The sequence below is a fragment of the Rhamphochromis sp. 'chilingali' genome (genome assembly GCF_963969265.1).
Source record: "Rhamphochromis sp. 'chilingali' genome assembly, chromosome: 22".
NCBI lineage: Eukaryota > Metazoa > Chordata > Actinopteri > Cichliformes > Cichlidae > Rhamphochromis > Rhamphochromis sp. 'chilingali'.
In genome coordinates this window covers 4,201,523-4,226,555 of record NC_137950.1, presented here as the reverse complement: position 1 = coordinate 4,226,555, position 25,033 = coordinate 4,201,523, and the positions used below count along the sequence as shown (strand labels likewise).

Below are 25,033 nucleotides of genomic sequence, written 5' to 3'. Positions count from 1 at the left end.
TAGCCTAGTCTTCTAGCATTAGGTCGTCTGATGTACTAAACCATAGGCTGTCAGCACAGTTCCAGGTTGGTGATCCAAACAGGAATATCAACATGGACTAACCCAACAAAGAGACCCATTTCAATTTTAATGAAGACTACTTGTTTGACAGCCCCTACTGACAAAGAACTGAAAAAAATTTGTGCTCTCAGTCAAAAGCCACAAGACTGCTGACAAACAGTAATTTTTCCTCAAAGAATGCAAACTCCTGATCTATATCGCAGCCGCCAGAGGTTATTTTGTGTGACTTTTGTGTTTGTTTTAATATGTTAAACAGCTGTAAACGAAAAGCTGTGTTGTGTGATGTGATGTTGTGTGAGGGTTGTGTGACAAGTAAGCCTCCAAATAACCTAGTAACCTAACCCTGTGTGATACCTAAACACTCACTGGCTTACTTTTATATTCTGTTCGCATGTCACCACTACAAAATGAGGAGGGGGGAAAAAAAAAAAAAAAAAAAAAAATCACATTAGCATGGTGAGTCGCTAATCCGAATATCAGTTTGGTTTGAACAAACACAGGTCACAGCTATGTGGGGGAAAACAGCGATAGCAGAATATTAGAAAATGTGAGAAAAGAAAGAAAGAGTTAACAAATAAACAGTGATTGGGTGTGGGTGTCTGTGTTTCCTTCCCCTGAAACGTGCATAGGCAACTGCATTTCTAATTCATCTTAAAGCTGCACTTGCTAAAGCAGAGCTCAAAACCAGGAATAAAGAGGCAACAAAAGAAATATAATATGGGACCTTTAAGGGTCATCCCATTTATACATACAAATCTTATGTAGAACAACAAATGTCTCTGTAAAAAATACAAGTTACATTTTCATAATGCATTTTCATAATGCACAACGCAATTACACACATTCTAGCAATCCAAAGCTGTGCCAGCCATAGGAAGAACAATAAGGCTGATAGTTTACAGAAAATGTCCTTCAACTGGAAAACTTAGTCCATCTCTTCGTCAGCATCAACAAAGGTGTCCTTTCAGTGATAGGTCAAATCATCAGCTCTTCACTCTTTGCAAAGTTCTGGTCTACACCTAACACCAACATCCTTCAACATGGGCTGGTTATGCTAAAAAATCCTTTTGGAAATATGTATTATGTCACAATGATCTATGCATGAACAAGTCTCCTGTGTCGTTTTAAGCCATGCAGGCTTGAAAACCCCTTATTGCACACTGCACAAACATATGGCCGTTCTCCAGTGTGGGTTCGCATGTGTAAAGTAAGAAAGCAAGATTGAACAAAGCCCTTTTCACAGATGTTGCACTTAAATGGCCTTTCTCCAGTGTGGTATCTCCTGTGTATCTTTAATTCTGCTGCAGATCTAAATGACTTGTCGCAGTCGTCGCACTTGAAAGGCCTTTCGCCCGTGTGTATCAAAGTGTGCCTCACCAACGCGTCCTTGCCAAAGAAGCCCTTCCCACAGTGCTCACACGGGAAGCGCAGCCCTTTGTGATGAAAATTGTCGTGCTTCAGGAGGCACCTTCTTGAAGTGAACGTCTTCCCGCACTGAGGGCAGGTAAAGATTGGCGTAGGTTTTTCAGTCACGGGTTCGCCAGAGTGATGCACACGCTCCACATGTCTCGTCAGCGTGATGCCATGCCGGAATTTCTTGCCGCACTCCCAGCACAGGAATGGGTATGCCTTAGTGTGTTTTTTCTGGTGCTCCACAAGGTCAGAGTATGAACGGAATCTTTTACTACAATGGGAGCACTGAAATGGTTGGTAACCCGTGTGCTTCCACTCGTGTCTAATGAAACGCTTCAAACTGGCAAATGTAGTCTGACAGTGGGAGCAGGTAAATGGCTCGGTGGGGTTGTGGACGTCGATGTAGTGCTTATGAAGGGCCTTGAACACTGGGAAGTTCTCCTCACAGCGGTTACACTGAAAAGGTGTGTGGGATTCTTTGTGCATGGCCAATGCTTCTGAGTCACGTACCAGTTTCATACACACCTCACAGTAGAGCGGGTTGTGAGTCTGTTTGTGGGAATCCAAAGTTGATTTGTATCTGAACGCCTTGTCGCATTCATCACACCTGAAACAATGCTTAACATCATCAGGCTTCTCAGGATCAACCTGCTGCTCATTGTAGCAAATGTTTCTTAAATGGAACCTAAATGTTTGTTTGCACTTGAACTCGACACTGCAGTGAGGACAGTAGAATGGACCCTCTAACACACTCTTCTGTTCTTCAGGGCTCTTCTGCCCTGGTTCTTTGGAAGCCCTCTCTGCAGGGGGAGAGTAATCAGGATCCTGGGTGGTATTGTCAACTGGCTGCTCTTCATTTGTGTCGTCGCAAGGAACCCCGCTTGATGACTGTTCGCCTTCGTCTGCTGGGGTGTCTTGCTCCTTGGCTTTCCTAACAGCCTTTGCCTTTGTCATGCTTGCACATCTGTGCTGCTGCAAGGAACGTAAGCTCTTGTAAAGCTTCTTGCATGAAGGACATGTAATGGGCAGCTCCTCGGAGTGCTGACTCATGTGTCGCTGCAAGAACTTGGCATGACTCACCACCTTGCTGCAGACTTTACAGGTTCTCTCATCCAAGTCGTTGCTTTTGGCTGGACCTTGGGGCCCGGCAAACTTTTTGGGTCCACTGCTGGTCGTACTGGAGCCCGGTGTCTTCCCAGATTTCCTCCACTGTGATAAGTACCGTTTCATCTTGAGCCCTCTGTTCTTACGCACTGATCTTTCTAACAGTGTGTCACTTTCTGGTGTTTCTTTTTTGCCCGCCACTGCACTTTCCGCTTCAAAGTCTTCATCTACAGGACGTTTCTTTTTTCTCCCACGTCTGTTTGGCTTCTTCTCCACACCATCCAGCACAGTCACCTGGCCATCCTCGCCGATGATCAGTGTTCCTGATTGGTTGTCATTGCGGTCCTCTGCCATTTCGCTTTCGCTGGCCTCAGTGCCTTCCACAGTATCCATAACTACCACTGCATCAATTTCTGGTTTTACCTCACCAGTGAGGCCAAACCACTCAGGTTGCACACACTCCTCAGAGTTCCCAGTTCCCTCCACATACACCTCTTTGTTCTCAGATTCCACTTCCATCTCTGTGCAGACAGTATACACGAGACTGCTCTCTGCATCCGTTTCAGTTTGCTCATTGACAATCACAACTCTTTCCACAGGAGGGAGACACAGGGCAGACAAAATGCCACTGTCAACGATGAAAGACTCTGAAAGGAACAAGAATCATGAATGAATAAAACAGATTCTGGGGAAAAAAACAAAACAACATGTTGAGAACTGATCCCATGTTTTAAAATATTCAACTCACCAATGTCCTCTAATTGGGTGAGATCTTTTTGATTGTCAAGCAAGACTTTGAGCTCCTGAGGCTGAGAGAAAGCCCCAATGCATTCATTCAGAACAGATGAGGTGTCGTTGAGCAGAGAGGCAATCTGATGAAACAAAGGCTTAAGTAAAATAACAATCATAAGAGTCAAAAGCTCTGCAGTTTCTAAACTTTTGACACAATTCTTATTTTTTTGTTCATATTCTTGTTTTGCTCTGTAGACCTACTATAAGCTGGAGGGTCAGTCTAACATAACCCTGGAACAGATTGAGAACTGTTTGTAAAGTCACTTCTCTAAGCTCCCTGAGGCTGCATAGCAAGAGAAGGAAAAGTACCATCACCAGCAGCCATGACAGACAGTGAAGATGGACTTTGTCTGTGTGATGATAGACCTATTATAACAAATAAATTAAAGTAAAATGAAGTATTTTTGCAAATGAGTTGAATTGTATGTGTACAGCCTTTCACTACTCAGAGCTGCAAACTGAATGCAAGAGATCACAAAAAAGGTAACAAAAACAACTAACAATGCTAAAAAAAACTAATACTACAAGGAGAAATGCTCTTTGCTCAATATAAGACATTACATTTACCTGTTGGAGAGTTTTGGTTGGAAGAAGCTTTTCCAGTCTTGACAGAAACAACCACATCAATGTCTGGATTGCTTTGTCATATGTGGGACCAAAGTCTCCAGGGAAAACATCCTACAACACAATTCAGTTTTATTTATATAGAGCCAAATTACAAAAACCATTTGCTCAAAGCAACAAATACAAACGTACAATTTTATTTTATTTTTTCCTCAAAAGGGATCATATTAACAAGGACCTGCCACCAATCAATCACATTGTCTCCGTATTCAGTTTTAACTCACAATGAAGAAATTTCTTCTCTCTTCGGGATCTCTCAGCAGATTTTGGACTAGGCCCATGAAATGAGAGTCTGACACCGGTTCAGCATTCTACAAGTAAAGAATTTAAAACAGAAGAGGTCATCGTGGAACTTCAGATTTTAACGAGGAATACTAAACGTCACAGACACAAAAAAAGGTTTTCACCCACCTCCACGCTCCACAGTGATCTGAGCTTCTGCATCCGGTCGAGATGTGGTTGAATAACCTGCAGGTCCGCAGTGTCATCAGAACGACACAGCTCCAGGATCAACTGCAATCACCATTAATAAGCGAACAGTTAAGAGAAAAGATGCATTCCATTCACTCTGTGTTCTATAATGAATCTCAGGAAATGCTTCATGTTTAACATTCAACTTCTTCTTTTATTTAGAATAGAATAGAATAGAATTCAACTTTATTGTCATTGCACATGCACAGGTACAGGGCAACGAAATGCAGTTTGCATCCATCCAGAAGTGCTTAGTGATATAGATATATTACAATATATATTAGCAATAATATAGATATGCAAGTATATTACAGAAATGGGTCTATTATGTTATAATGTACACGGTATGAAGTATGTTGTGAATATTCTATAACTATAAGTATGTACAGGCTGTAGTGAGTACAAGCTATGTACAGGATATAAATATGAAAAACTATACAGAATATGAAATAAATAACTTTACATGCATGCATGTATATGTGTGTGTGTGTATATATATATATATATATATATATATATATATATATATATATATATATATATATATATATATATATATATATATATATTTGTTATTTACTAACTAATCTTGAAATGACTGTTCAGTACAGAAATGAAGCCAAACAATCATGTTTTACAGTCCCGTGGTCTCAGCCTCAGATACTCAACTAATCAAAGTGATGTCATGACAAAAATGAATGACCAACAAAACATTGTTTCTCCTTCATTTATGTCACACAATGCTGTATGTAATGTTTCTTGCGGTTAGTATCATGGTTGCTAGGCAACCTGAACAGCACGACGAAGGCTAGACCGTCCCATTTCACAAGCCTCTCACTTCCGCACTTCTCGTACTTACAGTACGCACCGTACATAGTGCACGTACTTCAAGCGTGCGGTCTCTTAATTGGGACACAGCCATACTCTCAGTGAGTGAGTCAAAACAAAGACTGTGACAGCTTTAAGATAACGACAAAGGCAGCTGCAGGCAACCATTAATCTCTCTAAAGGATAACTATCATTCTTTCTCAACTTAGTGGGTTCCGCCTTTTGAGGTTTGGATTAAACAAACTAAGAAGAAGAATTGTTTATAGTAACTGCTGCAATTAAAATTAAAACCCAATTTATCATTCAGCCCTACTGCATACATCAAAGGCTTTTTTCTGTTTAAAAGCCACAATTGTTGATCAGATGAGTCTTCAGCTTCAAACAACACACTAACCCACCTACTGTCACCCAAGGAGTATGTAATTAAAATGTATGTTAAGCTGCTAAACAAACAAGTGACAAAATACATGTATTAGTAACATGCTGGAGCGCCATGCGGAGCACCTAGATTCTGCCAACTCACTCGTGCTCTGAGTCCCAAGACGAGTTCAGCGCGCTGCCTCGTAGAGAGAAGCTGAGGAACAATTTCTGTGACCATAAACACAAACTCCTCAAGCAGCCCATAGTCTGACACAACCTTCTGCTCCACAGTCTGCCAGATGGCTGCAGAAACCAGCCGAAATGGTGAGACCAGGAGCCGCAGAGCAGAGAGGGGAAGAGAGGGGCCTGCAAGGAAAAAGGCATTTTTTAAAAAAAAAAGTGCTTGAAAGGCAATACGCAGTGAGAGTGAAGACAGGCCAACAACACAGACTTTCCCATTTAAGTTGTCAATGGAGTGATGACCACAAACTAAATTCCCTTTATTTAGTCACCGTCTTTATATTGGTTCCAAAAGAGAAAGGAGATTCATGCATAGTATACCAAATCAAAATTTTGTGAAGTTTTTCACACAAAAAAATCCCATCACGAACTTACCAGCAGGATTAAAATAAAATGTTTTATTTTGGCTCGAATGGCCATTATTACCGATAACAAAACTAAGGTCTCACGTAACATTAAAGCGGAGTTATTCTTCACAGAAAAACACAAACAAAAACAAAAGCAACAACAAAACGCTTAAATGCCGAGCTCCGGATAAAGCGGATGTGCCTGCTACTTTCATTTCCGTAATCTACTATTGAACCACTGTTACATATCAATTTGAATGTTTAACAGTATAACTGCTTGCATACGTTGCTAATATGTTTGCATATCCCCTTCCCCTCCCACCCAAAACCCCCAAAGCAAATACATGAATCAGAGATTTACTCAAAACAGGCGGATTCACTTCAACGAGTGAATTGCTGTCAATGACTTTTCCTAGCCTAGCCTAGCATTATCTAAGCACTATGGATAACTAATACTCACAAACGCTGAGTTAAAGAATTAAGTCCAGCAACGTGTTTCCAGGCTAGTAAAAAGTAGAAGCAGTTTGTATTTTTTTAGACACAACTCTTTAGTAAAATAATAATATAATAATAACGACCGCTACGGCTTTAGCAATGCTATTCCCGCGCGCGGGCTAGATTGCGGCCTAGCCAAACAAAATTGTATACAAGCATTTAAACTCACCAGGTAACTCGGAGACACCTCCGTCCATGCTGCGAGCTGTCTGCAGTTACATTACAGTCAGAGAACATGTAATACTGTGACCGAAGTCAAAGTAACGGTTTTAAATGGGTTGGAAGCCAGAAAGCGAAGTCACACAACTGATCTTTGTGCGTCAACTGTTGCCTTTCGTTCCATCTACAATAACTGTCCGACAACGGGAAATAGTCCTGTTATTCGTTCCGCATCGCGTTTTTTTTTTTTTTACATTTTATTTTACTGTGCTTTTGGCCTTTCGATCTCCACTCCCCTTTGTTTCTGTATGGCTAATAAAATTGCGAAATAGGTGCAGGAGCAACTTTGGTATGGCCATGTTTAATTCCTTAACAAAGCGTGAACTAAGCAAGCTTTCCACTAATTTCTTTTAGTAGTCTTCAGGAATGGTTCTCCAGGCTTCTTGAAGAACATTCCAAAGCTCTTCTTTGGATGCTAGCTGCGTTTTCTTCTGTTCTCTGTAAAGGTGATCCCACATCTTCAATAATGGGATCAGGGGTCTAGGAATGCAAATCCATGACTCAGAGTGTCCATGTGTAGTGTGTGTGTGTATTTGTGACAGTGATCTGACAGTAGTTTTCTGCATTTAGAATTCCATCAATTTTATCAAGATCTCCAACGCTACTGGGTGCAATGCCACCCCTAACCAGGACAGAGGGCATTAGACATTAACTGTTGTACCTCTCTCCTGACTTTTACAAATTAATGACAGTTTGGACCAAAGGTTTCAAATTTGGATTACTCCATATGGTCTGACACCTTAGCCTTTCCTCCCTTTTTACCTACCGAAGAAGCATAGAATTCACATTATTTTATGTGTACTAAATTAAATGCATTATGGATGTCTAAATTAGTGAAAAATGATGGCTCAATGAAAAGATTCCAAAAAAGATGAGGCTAATTGAAAGGGATACTTAGTTTTTTATAGTTATCTGATTAAGTCCTCAATATACACACTGTCTAAACATCGTGTTAAGAGTTTAGAAAATAGAAAGAAAGAAAAATGACCCAAGCCTGCCCTGATCCTAATATTAGCTGAAAGAAGAAGAGGCAAGCACATTATTATCAACTTGCTCTTCACTATAACACTTTGTACCGTTGTCTTTCCTTCCTTCTTTTATTTCTACACTAAAGAGTTTCTTCCTCTTAATAAAAAATCATGCAATCATTTTCGCATGTACATTTAAGTAGTTTATTGTAATCTTGGGGTTTACCAATTTTCAAATACAAAAAAACCCAAAAACATGAGCAAAGCCCCACAAAATGAAAGATCACTATTTTAAGTGAAAGCTTCACCATTTTAATTTTTTGATAAAAAAACAGATGAAAATGATCCACAGAAGAAGCTGAATGCTGCTCACTTTTCTGCCTCGTGCCTAAAACACATTATACACAACATGAAAAAGAACAAAACATATGATGTAAAATCAAACAAACTAAATAGTTAAAAAAATTACACTGCTAAATACAAAGTACACATGAAACAAATATGGTAATTCTTCATATGAATTGAAGTTGGGAGAAGACAAAGATCTTTATACACCGAGCTGAACTCGTTCACCTCCAGTATGTGTCCTGCATTTTTATTGTGTTTACAGTGTTTGTTTGTTTTTTTCATTGTACTGTCAGCTGCTGACTTAGACAACAGTCACCGCAGCCTGTGCCCCACACAGAGATAGTACATTTAACTGTGGGACTGTAAGTATTTTACATGCTGGAACCACTACTTTTTCAGTTTCATCGTAGACTATTTGAATCTGTGTGCTCCTCTTTCTGTGTAGCACAAAGCAGACATTTGTCTAGGTATCTTTGTGAGGTAATTCACTGGCATCAGTGTATTCACACACTTTTTACCTGAGGTTTAAGCATCTAAGTGCCTAACAATAACCTAAAACGTACTGCTAACTTTACCCCTGAACAAGCATTTGGAGGGTTCTCAAAGTGGTTACAAAGTTAGCTGGACATGTTTTGATTCTTTCTCTCTCTCTCTTTTTTGTCCAGTTGGTTGGTTTCCTGTGGCAGTGACCTCTGTCATCGCTCACTCTTGGTAGACAAGTGGTTCAAATGAAAACATACATACTTTAAATAGTAAATAGGGAATTATTTTGCCAGCTTTTGCAACATCTGCTCCTTGCTGCCCATTAGACAGAATTCAGATTCAATGCGCATTCACACCAAGAAGCTACTTTCCTTAACCAATCAAGCATTCCTGTGTCACGTAGTTAATGTGTAACAAATGTATGTAGAAGTCTTTTGTGCCTGAACATGCTGTAGGCCTTTAGGAAGGCCTTGCCGCAGATATGGCAAACAAATGGTTTTTCTCCCGAATGTATTCGAGCATGTACATTGAGATACCACATTTTTACAAACCCCTTTCCACAGATGTCACATTTATACGGCCTTTCTGTGGTATGGTGCATGAGAATGTGTTTCTTAACCTCCGAGGTTGATCTGTAGTACTTTTCGCATTCAGGCACAGTGCATTTGAAAGGTCTTTCTCCAGTGTGGATTAATTTATGCCTTTTCATCGTTGATGCCGAAAGCATCTTCCCGCAGGTCGGACATGGATTACGGAACAACTCGTGTAGGTGTTTGCTCCTCTGGTGCTTTTTCAGCGCTCCTTTCTCTTTAAAGGACTTCTCGCACTGAGAGCAAGAGTGCTTCTTCTCATTTCGAGACTCGCTGTGGATGAAGTGCAGGTGGCGCAACATGTTGGACTTTTGGGCGAACGTCTTGCCGCACTCTGCACACAGATAGGGTTTCTCTCTGGTGTGGACCCTCTCGTGGTACATGAGCTCAGAATCACATTTGAATCTCAGGCTGCAATGAGAACACCGGAACGGCAGGTGGCCTGTGTGGTGCCATTCATGTATGATTAAAAATCGCAGCCTGGGGAGAGTTTTGGGGCAATGGCTGCATTTGAATGGTCTGCTGACTTTATGGATGTTTTCGTAATGTTTGAGTAAGGGCTTGAAAAGACTGAAAGACTTGTCGCAGCGGTTGCACTGAAATGGAGTGTGTGAAACTTTGTGCCTTGCCAGCGTTGCAGCATCTCGAAGGACCTTTCTGCATACGTTGCAGTAGAGCTCGTTGTGGGTCAGCGTATGCTTTTGCAGAGCAACTTTGTACTTGAACGCCTCTTGGCATATGTCACATTTGTAAAGATTCTTGACTTCATCTGGATTCCCTGGATCTACATGCTGCTGAGCATATTCATAACAAGTCTTATTCAAGTGCTTCTTCAGAGAGGATAGGAGTTTAAACCTGCTATCGCATCGAGGGCACGCGTAGTCATTGGTGGGAAAGTGGGTTTTCATGTGAGTTCTCAGGTTTGTGTTGACATGCTCTTTGCAGATAAAGCACTGGATTAAACGAGTGTGTTTGGTAGAGCTATGCTTTATGCCAGCAGTGCCCCGATTTCTGCTAGAATCTGACACATCTTTAGGACCCAGGAACGAAGGGTCCTCATCTGAGCTGCTACAAACTGAACCACTTTCAGGGAAACTGTTAACAGGACTCACAATTGAAGACTCATCGTCTGAGTAGTGAGACCATGAATCAGTTACACTGGGACTTCTACTAACAGTGTTATGACTAGAGTCCTTATCCGAGTAGTAAGACCAGGAGTCATCTTCACTGCAAGTACTGATGGGAGCCATGTATGAGGAGTCTTTGCCTGAATCCTCATTGTCTGACAGCATTTGAGAAACCCTCTCGAACTGTTTTGCTTTCGTGGAAATAGATTTGTCAGCAGGTAGGGCCTCTCCACAAAGTTGCCCTTTCACCTCTTGGAGAATCTTTTTCATTCTTAGGCCTCTGTTTGATCTCACAGGTCGAGACTGTAAAGACAGTGGCAGGTCAAGTCTTCTTAGACGAACGTGGCACTCTTTGATTAGGCAACAAGAACCATCTGTCTGACTTTGAAGATTTACATTTTCGGCATGTTTTGTTGAATCTCCTAAAGGCAACTGTGTTCCATTGTGCTCAGGAGTCCAATCACTTTTACCATCATTGGTCTCACACGTCTGCTGTTCTGGAGCCAGTGATTCCTTTTCCAAATCTGATGAAAATAACAATTCATCCAAAATGCTGCCCTTTGCTTGTGTTTTAAGCGTTTCTGTTTTTTCTACACAGGGAAGGTTTAGAGCTGAAATGATCCACTCACCGTCCAGAGAACTATCTGAAAAGACAAAAAAAGGTGTCATATAACAGTGAACAAGAACAGAGCTCAATACCCAAGTGCCATTCATTATTACATTATTGCACACGTCATACTAATCTGAGAACATTGGATTTATTTTTTTGACCACAAAGCAGCAATCCCACAAGCCAAATACACATCATTAAAGTGGACCGATTAAAAATCAGCTCCACATTTTTAACGTCAGACTCTACTAGAGTAGCTTTGCATGGTTCACAGTTCAAAATAATCCTTATTTGTCTTATACTGGTCCTTTGTTTCAGCCTCGCAGTGAATCTGCTATCTGAAACAAGTTGTTTTAGCTACTCAACAGACCTTTAGGGTAACTTTCCTCCGATTAGCTGTCCTTGCAAACTGCAAGTGGGCGGGGCCTTTAGCGCTCACAGCCAGAGCCATGTGCCTGAGATGGCTAAATCAGGGATACGGAGCTAAGAGTAGAAAATCTGTAACTACTTACCTATATGATCTAGTTGGCTAAGGTGTTTTTGATACTGCAGCAGAGTTTTGAGCTCTTCACACTGAGACACCAACTGCATGCAGTCCTTGAGAGCAGAAGAAGCTTCACCAAACATGGAGGCAACCTTTTGAAAATGAAAAAGAAAGAGCGGCGTTAACATTTGTTAATCTAGCTTAAAATATAATTGGGTAATGTTGAGTAGCACTTTTGTGTACCTGCTGGAATGACTGAAGATGAAGAATCTTTTCAAATCTGGATAAAAACAGGCACATCAAAGTGTGAAGTGTTTCATCATATGCAGGACCAAACTCTACAGGGAAAACATTCTGAGAAGCACAAACAAGAAAGCACACCATGAACGTCCAAAACATACAGAAATATCACTGCACCTGGCGCTTTTAGTAAACTCAAAAATACACCTTTACACATACTAGACTACTTTACCACTACTACTACTTGAAAATGAAAGTACTCCAGCTTTGATAATAAAATAATAACACTTATATGGTATTATTATCTAGGATGCAAAAAAGCAGTGAAAAAACAAATACAGACCTGAAAGAAGTGCTCTCTTTCTTCAGCATCATTCTGCAAGTTCTTTACAAGATCCACAAAGTTTGATTGTGGCAGTTCTACATTAGTACCACCAGCCTGCATAATTCATAATAATAACAATTAATAATGATAATAAGCTGTTTTGGGAATCTAAATTATACTGTCACGATAACAGAAAACAAAAACCAATGAAATCACCTCCACTAGCCATGCATTGATGAGCACTTGCATCCTGTCCAAGTGTGGCTGGATGATCTCAAAGTCAGCAGGAGCTTCACGCTGGTATAACTCCAGGATCAGCTGAGAGCGCAAAGAAACTGATGTTTAATAGAGTGACATGAACGATCACTATTTCAATTTTCAAGGTGTTGGGCAACCTAAATCATCATAAATGAGACTGTAAGGTCCTGAGAGACCTGAGAAAGGATTATTCAACAGTAACCTGCATTGTTTGCCAGCATGCACGGCTTTTATCAGCAATACAAACAGGTAGCACAACCTGTCCCACTCACTTTTGTCTTTTCAACCATTTTCCATAAAAGAAAACGGGTTAGACAGATCAGGGAAGATCCAGAGCAGAAATGAGACTTCCACGTGGAAATGTAAAAAAAGCACCAACACTGAAATAAGTCCAGAGGGGATCAGCCAAACTTTGTTTTGGTTTTGTGTGGAAGTTTCTAGTCATGCTTGGTATAGTATTTCACCTTAGTGGCTTAATTGCTGAACGGCACAACTAATTAATTATTAATATTCTCAATGTTAAGATCATCACAGTTATTAATCACAACTATTCATTGACTGTAGACAAAACTGTTCTACAGCACTGTCACGTAGACGCTACTTTCACATTCAGATTGAGGGGACTTTCCCGCTAATGTGTAAATCTTTGCATCACCAAAGCATGAAGCCAAGTTGCCTCTGATGCCTACACTGAAGCATACGTGTGTGCACGAATTTAAGACTTTGTTTGTTATCTGCACAAGTGCTATATAAATATCAGCCCATTGTCTTTTACCAAATGGAATGCTACCGTGTTGGTGATTTCACTGCGTGTTTTGTGAGCTTGATGGATACGCCGGCACTCTGTACAGGCACGATTTTATGGACATTCACGTTGATGTTGAACGATTCACATTGTCAACCACTGTTTTTCTTGGCCTCTGTATTCACCATACTGCAATGGGTGAATTCTTTGAGATCCAGACACTGCTCTGCACTCTACACTTATTGTAATGGTTCTTGGGTAACATCACTTGATCTAAATGCCCTTAGTCAAGTGTATTCAGGAAACTTCACAATGCGTGGCGCTTTGTGACTGGTATATGCAGACACATCTTCAGGTGGTGATTTAGGGAGTGCTAGATTTTCTTATGCTTTTTGATCATTTAATTACAGGAAGCTAGGAAGTAGATTAATTCTACAACCATATTAGAGTTATCTACTTAAAGATTAAAGGTTTGAGAAGTAGAAACATGGCTGTGTTTGCGGCAGAATGCCTGAAAAAATTGGATCTAATTGGACATTAGATTAGTGGAAATCTGGATTTTGGACTGCATAATCCAAGTGTGACAATGTTGACTGTGGATACAATGTCTTCTGAGACACAGAGAAGGTGAACAGATGGTATCTTAGTGTGTGGTTCCCAAAAGGAAGGATGTAGGAGGAGTGGTGATGGCCACCCAATCAAATGACCTAGAACCAACTGACATTCTGTGTCAGAGCACAGAAGGATGGAAAAGCAGCCAACTGTTGGATGTTGGAAATGCTCCAGTCCTCGTGAAGCTGGTTGCCAAAGAATAAGAGAACAAAAGGCGTGCAAAGCTCTTATCGACGTAAAAGACAATTATGACGAAGGCAAAAAAGTACAAATCCATCAAATCTACAATGACTTCATTTGCAGATGCTGATAAACTCACCCGTGCTCTGAGGCCCAGGCTGAGTTCAGTCCGCTGGCGGCTGGTGAGCAGCTCTGGAAGAATGTCTGTAACCATAGACACAAACTCCTCAAGCATCCCGTAATCAGCTATAACTTTTTGCTGGATGGTCTGCCAGACGGCTGCGGAGACCAACCGAAGTGGTGGGACCAGGAGGCGCAGGGCAGTGAGGGAGAGTGTTGCACCTGAATGTGAACAGAAGTGGGTCATTTTAACATCGGGGATAAATGTTTTATTATCAATATCCATAAAATGAACCATAACTTAAACCCAGACACAAATACTTGGCTTAACACAGCTGTCCAATTGTTTGTATATTGTTTAGTGGTGACCTTGCTCCAAATGCTGCTCATCGTCTGTTTTGTAAATGAATAACTCATTAAAACTGACTGTTTTGACTAATATTGTTGTTATTATTATTATTATTACTACTACTACTAAACTAAAATATGTCATTTGGCCCATAAACTAGTTCCTGGTTTATTGTGCAAATTTTCTGACAATGAGTTTCATGAACATGGGATTTACTAAACTGCAGGGCCAAAATATTGTTTTGCTCTTTTGCTTTGTGTTCCTTGATCCTTTCATAGCGAAGCAGTCGCATATACATATTTAATAAACTCATATATATATGGTGGTGTTTAGCCCCATCGCCTAATAGCAAGAAGGAATCCACTGGTCAGTTGAGGCATGTTCTACCCGTTGCCTGCACAATACACAGACATCTGTAGTACTCAGTAGGCTGGCCAGTAATGAACTGTTGACATACCTCGCCTCTGTCAGTGCACCCCAGGGTGGCTGTGGCTACATTGTAGCTTGCCATCACCTGTGTGTGAATGAGTGTGTGAATGGGTGGATGACTGGATGTGTAAAGCGCTTTGGGGTCCTTAGGGACTAGTAAAGCGCTATACAAATACAGGCCATTTATCATTTACCATACAACATTAAATCAAATCTATACATCTGTTTGAAATCTACTCACAATTGAAAAATACAACATACTGTAGTCTACTATTACTTTATGATCAAATGAGTTTTGGTCAGAGTGTCACATTTAAGAATGCAAGTATTTATAATGCTCATGACAGATGGTAGCATCGCAGCCTCACAGCAAGAAGGTCGTGGGTTCAAATCAACCAGCCAGTTGGGGCCTTTCTATGTTCTCCCCATGGTTGTGTTGGCTCTCTCCTGATACGTCTGCTTCCTCCCACAGTCCAAAGGCATCCAAGTTAGGTTAACTGGTGATTCTACAGTAAACTGGCCATAGGTGTGAATTTGAGCGTGATTGCTTGTCCATCTCTCTGTGTTAGCCCTGCAATAGATTGGAAACCTGCCCAAGGTGTAGACTGCCTCTCTTCCTATGAAAGCTGGTACATGGTCCATTGTAACCGTTTATAAGTTTGTTGCAAAATTTCCACCACAGTGCATTTAGATTAAGTCAAAAGAACCCACGACAAACATCTCCAACATGTTATGGAATCCCTGGCATCAAGAACGGAAGCAGAGACCACTTTAAATGAAAGCGTTCACTTTAATTGAATTCGGTACTACAACTAATACCAAATTCATTTGTAGACAGTGCCTATGTTAGATGTTGCACGTATTTGCATAAAGTGCCTATTCAAGAAAATGCAGGCAGTGTTACTCATAACTGTGCTATTTTTATTCGACACTAAATCCCCAATGTTTTATTACTACTCATCAGCGTTTGTGAAATATCTCCTCCGTTAAAATGCCACATAAGCAGCTTGTTATTCAGACTGTCTGACTAAAAACCAACTCTTTACAGTGATGCTAGGAAAACTTACCTGAAGAGTTAGTAGATTTCCCTTCTGAAATATCATTTTCCATCCTGTTCATCCACTGCACTCGATCGCACACAATCAGAAATTAGCTATAAATATAGGGGGGTGTCCTTTCTTTTCTACTACTTCTCCTTTCTTCGTCAGACACGTTAAAAACGTCACTTGTTATTCATGACAATGACTAAAACCAACGCGACTTAAAAATGGGGGGAAAGAAAAAAGCTTGGTCCGACGACGTTTTTGTTCCGGGTGGCTCAAATCGATGGTTCCGAGCACACTCGTCATATAATCCAGCCCCGTCAACATGTAACAGCTAGTGCCGTGCGATACTTCAAAATCGGGTATTAGTCTGATACCAAGCAAATACAGGGCAAGTATTGCCGTTACTATAAAGGCCACTTATATAGGATAGAGCAGTTATGAAAAGAATAATAATCAATTTGCATTTTTTTTCTTCTTTTAATGATCACTAAATCACTATGATTTTTCTTTCTACAGTAATTAACAGAACAAAACTCACCCCTCTGCTTTTATTTTCTTTGTTTTTTGGAGACTTATAATTTAAATGTGTCTGTCTCTAAAGCACTTTGAGTTAGCTTCTGTTTTTTAAATGTTCTATAGTCTATAAATAAAAAATATGTAAATAATATAATAATAATAATATAAAAAAGCACAAAAAGGTTAATGCATTTTTCGCTGATTGGTTGGTTAAAAAATTCATTAATCTAGCGAATGATTGAGCAAACAGTAGAATCAGCAGTCTGTTCACGCACCACATTTAATGAAAATATGTCTATAAATCTGCAGTTTGGAATAGTATCATGCTTAAGAATGCATTATTGTCTGCATTTTATTTAAGTATTTTTTTAAAAACAAATAGTCCGTGGTGTAGTGGTTAGCAACTTCCTTCTCCAGTCCAAACACATGGGTTAGGTTGTTTGGTAATTCTAAATTGGCTGTAGGTTTGAATGGTTGTCTGTCTTTATATGTTTTCCCTGCAAACTTATGTCTTGTCTCTGTTGTCTCCATATGTACCCTATAATATAAGTACATACAGGTTTTAGAGCAACTTGTGCTCTCATCCAGGTGTTTCTTGAATTTTTCACCAAGACAATGCATACCAGGATATATGTGTCCAGTCTTCCTTCACTCTATGATACTAGCCAGCACTCTGTCTTTACCACTCATAGTCTCTACATTTAAATGCGTCCTCTCACCTCTACTGCTTTCCTTCTCTCTCACTGCCCCTTAGCATGCCTTCCATCTTTTGTCTTCTGCCAACAGCAGCACAGTTTTGACCAGCAGTGAAAGCACTCGTTGTTAAACTGGGCCTTAACCAATCCGGTATGAATGGAAATCTCATTCTGTATTATTTGCATGCTTAATTTATATTAGATGCACTTCCTGAGGCAAAGTTCCCCATTCATCAGGGCTTGGGATACTAGGAGTACACTGGTGTGTGCCCCCCAACATGGGTGGAATACTGACACCAAAAAGGGAAATTCCAGTATATATGAAAATGCGATGAGCTTATTAGACTTTCTGCATCAGCGGATAAAAAAAAAGTAATAAATCTGACCGTCATGTGTAACGTCATAGGAGCAAAACTTGAGTGGAATCACAGTACTAAGACAAATGTTTCCCACAAAGCTTTTATTAGTGGTGGTAATATCATGCAAGAGCTCTGGTGAGAAATGAAAAAGAGAACTTGAGAATGATGAGCATGAAAACTCTATCAGAAACCAATATAACTTCATAGGATACTGCCGCAGTCTCTTTCCAAATCCAATAGGGAGATTCCTTTCTTAGGGTCAAATTATGCACAACAGGTAGAACTTTCTACAGACTGTTTATTGGAAACCAGCAGGAAGATTAAAAAATAAATACATTTGCAGCTAAAAGGAAAAAAAAAGACCTCTGCAGTGGGACTTCACACACAGCACATAACCAGTGAGTTTATGCATCTCAAACATATAAAAGGAACCATCTGAAATGATGTATAATTACAGGTGGCATCGGTCACTTTAAACGAAAGCAATTAACGGCGAGTTCACTGACTTTCTTCACACGTTTGTTTACTCCTAATATGGACAGTGCTTCATATGGCGACGGAGAATACACTGAGGATCTAATGCCCATCATTTCTGACAGCATTTGAACCAAAATATATTCTAAAGTTACCTTCAGAGTTGCTTTGATTTTGAAAAAGAACTATTTATGGCATCTACTACTATTTTTTTTTTCCCACCAAAAGGCATGAGCAGCAGTCATTACAAATGGGAATGCATACTGGCCAAAAACAGAACGGCAGAATCAAAGTTATGGGATTCAATACAAGCCTCCTCAGTCAGATTTAGAAAAAAACAAAAACAAGAACAAAGAGATTTTATTTTGATTGCAAATACTATTAAAAATGCTCAATAATATCCCACCACAAGAAGTCTGCTTCTATATCATACAGTGCCAAATCACAGGCAATTTTATCTCCCGAGCTCCATCGATGTGTCGAATCTCCAGATCACACATTTTATGTAGAAAACATTTCTCGCTTTTTTTCCCCTTCCGTTATACAGAGTAATAAAAAAAGTTAAGGCAAGATGCATCAAACAGAAATCTGCAGGCCAAGGAGCAGCTGCTGAAGGTGTTCCAATTCCACTGATTCTGGATCAGCCAGTGGCTCCTGCTAGCTCTCTGTCTCAGGCATCTTACACTGGTGGGAGGGGAAGAGGAGGAAGTGACTGCTGATATTGGGGGAATGGGGCTGTCAGAGGTGTCTGCTGCCCCTCCTCCTCCCCTCCAATTGCCCGATTTGAGTCTGCCAAAACACTCTTCTTTGGCACTTAGGCTGGCAGACTCAGCTTCTTTCCTTTCAGTACTGAAACCAGACAGGACAGATTTATGTTAAACATATTAGACAGGGAGCATTCATCACAAGAAGACACACTGATGGATTGATTTTTTTCAGTTTAGTGTTTTTGCTGCCTGAGACTTGAACACCAAAACTTATATGAAAACTATTTCATCAACATTTGTTTTAACATCAGTGTAGTTAAAGGGAACTTATTATACCTGAATTATTTAAAGCAATCAAAGGGATGTGAAGAAGCCACTGCTATTTATATCCAAATGTCTACGCACTGTGTTTAAGAGACATCAGCTGAAGTCGACCTATGATTTTGATGAACACCAGTTTCTACCACAAGATGGTGGAGTGACTATATGTACTGCCCAGTGTGCTCTGAAACATGAGTGTAAAGCCTGGTTTATGGCCACTGCATTGGTTGTGTTGTTTGTGATGTCACCAGTGAGAAAAGAAAAAGGAAGTCGTCTTAAACTCATATTAAAAACTCAATAAATGATGAAGCATCGAGGGCGTTTCTGAATTTTTCATTATAGTGATGCAGTAGTTGATATGACAATGCATCTCTTCCTGATACTCTTTTGTAAACAAGACAGTTATGAACTCAATGACATCAATTTATGGACAAACCTTAAAAGTTTAGGATTGCAAATGATGAAAAAAAAAACCCAAAGAAAAAAAACAAAACACTACACACAGTAAAAACAAAATGTTCAGATTGGAGAATCTAATCTTGTGCTCATGTTTGCTTTGTCCTTGAAACAAGTTACAACATATCTGCACTGCTACCATTAAAGAGATTTTCAACTTTGGTTTGAACAAATATATATTTAATTTAAAAAATGAAATGAAAAATGCAGCAGCACTCACCTTTTGTTACATACAAATAGAAGAAGTCGCAGTAGAGGATGGTCTGCACCACTCCAGCAACGATGGCAATCATATCAAAGAACCCCTCAAAGTAGAACCTCCATATCCAGTTGATGAGGTAGAGAGCTCTGTACAGACCCAGGAAGAACAGGTAGTGGGTGGTGATGGTCTCAGCTTCTCCCGTCTTACTGATCATGAAGAGCTGAGGTAGGATGGCCACTGACTCCAAGTAGATAGAAAATGTCCACAGGATCTGAGGTGGAGGAAATGGATGGCAGAGTGTCAGCAGTGATGTGTGTTTTAAATTTACATACAGAGATTTTATCATGTTTGCCAGTGTTGAATGGCGGGCATAACTGTGAGTACTTGGGCAAATGTTAAAGTGATTTTCCTGGACTGAAAATCAAGCTCACAAACACACTCTGCAAGTCAGTGTGTTGCAAATACATGAAAAAAGAAAGCATGCACATGTAAACAAACCAGCCAGAGGCACCGTAAAAGAAATCAAACTGAAACATAACCCTTTTTTCATAGTAAGTCTGCACTGGTGCATGCATGCTGCATGGCAGCTGTCTCACGTGACTGAGTTTAACATGTATGTGCATCCTGTTCCCTCTATAGAATGAAGTGCTGGGTGATTCCTCAGACTTTGGTTTCAGTTATGATTTTGTCTTCCAAAGATTTTGAAAACAACTTTGTTTGGACCTAAGTTGGGCTACATGTCAGTCACGGATAACGCACGTGATCTAGGCTTTGAAGGAGGCATACTCCGTTTCCTCCATGTCCGTGGTATAAGATGCAAAAAACGTAGCCTAGTGAATGATGGTAATGCAGCATACAGTGACCCACATCAGGTAGAAAAGTGCACATTTGTTTCCAGTTATGAAATTTGTCATTAACTCTGAACGCTGAATTAAAGCCAAGAAACTTTCCAAGCCATAAACAGCACCCAACACGGCTGCCTTTGAGAAGTTTTAAACAGAGCTCCACCACAATGATGGAAACTTGAAGCTGGGTTATATCATACCGTTCACGGTAATACTGGTATAATTTTGGGCAACGATAGAAAAATGAAATATCGCAATAGAATATGGGTAAAACGCGCATGCGCAGTGCCTTTGTTTTCATACGCACACGTCGGAAAAAGCATTGCGGCGAAAGCAAATCGTTGAATGAAACGGATGAACCAGAACTGGTTTGTAAAAATGCTGCAACTTCAGTGGTGTGGAACTGGTTTAGCTTTCGTCCGTCAGATACAAAGCAAAGCACTATTTTTGGTAGCGCATGCTAGCGGGCCGTCGTTATTACTGTGTTGTTTGGAAAATACGGCACACTTAAAATCAATCCTTTGATTTTTCTGAAAGTCGACAGTGCCCCTTATAATCCCGTGTGCCTTATGTATGAATTCTGGTTGTGTTTACTGACCTCGAAATGATTTTATGTAAACGGCGCTTCAAAACCTGTCAAATGTTTTAGTAAGACTTTGCTGAGCTACGAACCCGCACTGCTTGATGGATTGTTGGAGCATTACGGCTAACGTAGTCAGGAGCCTGGCGGAGTGATACGTACTGTGCTTCAACATAATATTACCGTATCGTGTGTGTATGACCTCTTTTTAAGTTTTGTGGATATTACACATGGTTATGCTGAGGATATGTCGGCCAATTTCCACTGGAAATACCTTTTGGTTAAACTATCAGCGAGGAATTTGCATTTGCACTGTTAATTTTTTATATAACTTTAATTCACATTAAACAGCTGCTTGTTTAAGTGAAAATACATTGATGTTTTTTTTTGCACTAATAAAGTTTTGGAGTTGTAAAGTATTTTGTCTAGTGTCAGTTATATCGTTATTGCAAATTTTCAAATGTATATCGTGATAAATATTTTTGGACGTATCACCCTGCTGCTCTACTTGAAGCACCATGTTGCTGTTCAGCACATGAGGATTCCCATACCTGCTGCTCTGTTAATAGTTCGACACTACCATCTATGGCACTATGACAACACAGAAGCAGCATGAAAGATCGACTGCTCTTAGATAGTTGGCTTATAGGTGCTGCAGAGAGCCTGTCATAGTAGGAATCAATCTAGATGACAGCCCTCTTTTGTCTTCCATAACTTGCATACCAATTTCTCCTCGCTTCTTCTTTTTTTTACATTATCTATTCTTTTTTGGAGTCTTTGAGTAGTTGTGTCTAATAACAGTCATTTCAAGATTTAACAATATAGTCATGAATTTTATTTTATCATAGAGCAGCCCTGGCTGTGTGTTTGAATGTCTGACCTCCAGAGGAGAGAAGTCATGGTTAACCAGGAAAGCCAGGCCACCAACAGGGACGACCAGGAACTCCACTCTGAACGTGTCATGGTTTCCATCATAAGTTGCCTTGAACTTCATGTAGATCAGGTACACAGTGGCGTATGAACATCCGATGTAGATGATCTGAAATATAAATGGGAAAGCATTAAGACTCTCGTGACCTAATGGCCTGAGGTACTTGCAGTTGTGCAGCATGGACACCTCGTACAAGCCTACCACAAATTATTTGGCAGCTGTATCGTTTAGCAAACACTGACATGTTGGGCCTGGTGTACCGGTTACGCCCACACTGTGTTCATTGCTTGGATGGAAAATGCTGCAGGATGTGATGATGAGAAGGGGGCAGGATCTTACCTTCATGGTGGTGTTGTAGAGAGAGATGAACGATGTGAGCAGGTCAAGGTATCGAGTGGTGAACACCAAGGCAAACAAGATCTGACTCTTTCCCGAAATACCTGTGAAAGACAGCACAAAGTATTTTAAACTTAACATTATAACGTTTTACTCCCTATTATATGGTTAGTATAGGAGCAGAGGATATTATATAATTGGAACAAGTATCTGGTATGTTGTCATGTGACAAAACCTGTTTTGTTTTTTAAATCATCTGATACTATAAAGGCCAAGAGTTTTTCCACCTCATTCATAATAATAATAATAATAATAATAATAATGGATACTTTATTGATCCCCATGGGGAAATTACTTGTTTTTCTCTGCATTTGACCCATTCACTCAGTGAAGCAGTGGGCAGCCCACTAAGCGGGCGCCCGGGGAGCAGTTCATGCTCAAATAGCTGCACTACTATTACTCACTAATAACAGAAATCTTCCAGTGAGTTGATTTTAAACGTTAAATGCTTGTTTTTGAAGTTGTACATAATCAGAGCTCTGGAAAAAGCCACCAGAGTATTCCCCCATGGAAACACAAATTGTGAAGCTGCTTGGAACAATCTAACGTTGTATGTTCTGCTACTCCCATTAAGTGTGCTCCAACAACATAATTGTTTAAAACTAAACTAAAAACTTGTGTAGTTATCTGAGGTTTTGTACTTCCTGATATTCATGTATTGTTTTATTCAATTATGGCTCCTTTATCAAGTTTCATTTGAAAGTTTTATCACCTTTACTGGTCCACTGTTTGTGAGTCATTTCAATTGATTTCTGCTTCTTTAAGTATTGTTAAAGCAGCCACTCCCATTAGGATGTAAAGGGATAAAGGCAATCACTCAGAAGTACTTTGATTTGCAGGAACAAATAAGCCTAAGGCAGAGATGTCTGGGGGGGCAGAACTAGTCCACCAAATGTCCAATCTGGTCTACACACAGACAACTCATGTGAATTATAGATTCAACTTGAATTGAAAAACATGCAATACCAAAAAGTTGATTCTGTTCATCTAAACGTAGTGTTTTCAGTGGGAGAAACGTTTTGTCATTCATCCAAGTGACTTCTTCAGTCTCAGCTGACTGCAGGTTTCCCTAACCTTACAAACACTACATTTGCATATTGACCAAAACTAGCACCACATGAACATAATCGATTTTTTGGGATTTCTTTACCTGGATGATTGAGCATGCATCAAGACACATGCAATAAGACTTTATGTTAGAGTGTGCACTTTAAAAAATGCATTGCTTGCTGTTCATGATCTGTTAATAAATGTCAATTAATTAACAGATGCAATGGCTTACTTGCACTTCTCTACATTAAAAAACACAGGCTATTATGCAACTGCTTTACTTGCTTGCTCAACTTGTAATCAAATTACATTGTTTGTAACCCATTAATGAATTCAACAGTCCTCTAAGGACACCAGGTGATCCAAACCTTGTTAGCACTTCAAAGTCAATTATTCGTTTTGTTCCCCTTTACACTCTCACACACCATTGTGTGGTTTAATCTAGGTATGGCTCCCTTGCAGTGATAGCAACCTAACCTTTGGCCACAGCAATAACAGGAAAAACAAAGTTTCACAGAATGCAGGAATTTACTTTTCCCTCAAAGACCTGCTGGACTTGCAAGCAAAAACATTCACCCAGTCACCGACTTTGCATGTGCAGACTCGGGAGCACTCGATGCTGCCACGTCAGAGAGGTCATACCAGGCTGTAGTAAAGCAAGTCACAGGAACAGTAAGGCTGAAACGTGGAGCTAGCTTAGTGTCAATCAGGTGAAATGACGAAGCCAAACTATCAAGTACTGTGGCCCTCAGGTCCCCCATCTAACGCTAGTTTGGGGCCAAATGGACTGTCAAGACAAGCTAGTAGCACAACTGATGACAGAACCACATAACAAGTTTCAGGGTCCTATTCTTAAAAGGCACAGTGACAGCCGCGGGAGTGGTTGTCATTACTTGATGACAAAACATACCGCTTGAAATGGACAGGACTACTAGCCAGCTAGCTAACATTAGCCAAAAGCTGGCTAATGAGTTCCAACTAACTACAGATAAGTTCCACGGTGGACAGCTTTCACTTCTCCTCAAACTGCTAATTACACGAGAGGACACATGCTGTGCCTACTAAGGTTCGCTTAAACTCTTAAGTTAAAGACTTTGGCTACTCACCGGCACAAGACCTGGTTTTCCATATTTTTAGCAGCAGGATGATGATAGCTGCTAAGTGGGAGAGGTCGCCGGTTAGCCTGAAAATATTCATGTTTGCAGGAACGCGGCAAGTAGCAGGGCGATTCTAGATTCTCTGAAGAACTCTGCCTGTCTCCGGCAACGGTTTTTTTTTCCTATCCGACAGCGCTGAATGACACTGTGATGTTAGAATAAACGGTTTCTGGGTCCAGAAGATGGGAAAATGGCGAGTCAAGCGCGACGTGGCTTGGGGACGTGGCCAAGACCGCAGTATCCAATGCAAGACGGGAAACTCTCTTGGTCCCAGCCAATCAGGACAGAGCGATTGGTAATTTGCATAAACTATGCTGGAGAAAACGTTGCCTTGAAGTTCTACGAAAAAAGAAAGTAAATACAAGTTTCCCTTTTCCCAGTTGCAATGGTCAAGGAAACGAACCAGGAAATCAGCGTCTATCCTTTACTAAGACACGTGTAAATACCGTAATTGTCGGGCTATAAGCCGCTACTTTT

At 40.4% G+C, this 25,033-nt stretch overlaps 3 protein-coding genes across 4 annotated transcripts; all 3 read right to left on the bottom strand.

The window, feature by feature from the left end:
- Positions 1–771: 771 nt before the first annotated feature.
- On the bottom strand, positions 772–7,103 carry LOC308390820 (uncharacterized protein). Its single transcript, XM_080873114.1, has 7 exons — positions 6,904–7,103; positions 5,816–6,018; positions 4,405–4,506; positions 4,218–4,304; positions 3,937–4,047; positions 3,326–3,449; positions 772–3,224 (listed from the first exon to the last, which is right to left on the bottom strand). Exons 1-7 carry the CDS (start codon positions 6,929–6,931, stop codon positions 1,156–1,158), a joined length of 2,724 nt encoding a protein of 907 aa, XP_080729240.1. The 5' UTR covers positions 6,932–7,103; the 3' UTR covers positions 772–1,155.
- A 1,107-nt stretch (positions 7,104–8,210) lies between these two features.
- Positions 8,211–16,113, bottom strand: LOC308390387 (uncharacterized protein). 2 transcript variants are annotated; one of them, XM_080872333.1, is made up of 7 exons: positions 15,889–16,113; positions 14,063–14,265; positions 12,345–12,446; positions 12,147–12,242; positions 11,807–11,917; positions 11,592–11,715; positions 8,211–11,113 (listed from the first exon to the last, which is right to left on the bottom strand). In XM_080872333.1, exons 1-7 carry the CDS (start codon positions 15,938–15,940, stop codon positions 9,156–9,158), a joined length of 2,646 nt encoding a protein of 881 aa, XP_080728459.1. In that variant the 5' UTR covers positions 15,941–16,113; the 3' UTR covers positions 8,211–9,155. The 2 variants fall into 2 exon arrangements, with proteins under 2 accessions (XP_080728459.1, XP_080728460.1); XM_080872334.1 differs by lacking the exons at positions 14,063–14,265; positions 15,889–16,113 and having other exon boundaries at positions 11,807–11,843.
- Positions 16,114–17,519: 1,406 nt separating this feature from the next.
- kdelr2b (KDEL endoplasmic reticulum protein retention receptor 2b) lies at positions 17,520–24,784 on the bottom strand. The gene is made up of 5 exons (XM_080872066.1): positions 24,506–24,784; positions 22,293–22,393; positions 21,903–22,061; positions 19,616–19,868; positions 17,520–18,760 (listed from the first exon to the last, which is right to left on the bottom strand). Exons 1-5 carry the CDS (start codon positions 24,594–24,596, stop codon positions 18,726–18,728), a joined length of 639 nt encoding a protein of 212 aa, XP_080728192.1. The 5' UTR covers positions 24,597–24,784; the 3' UTR covers positions 17,520–18,725.
- Between the last annotated feature and the right edge of the window lie 249 nt (positions 24,785–25,033).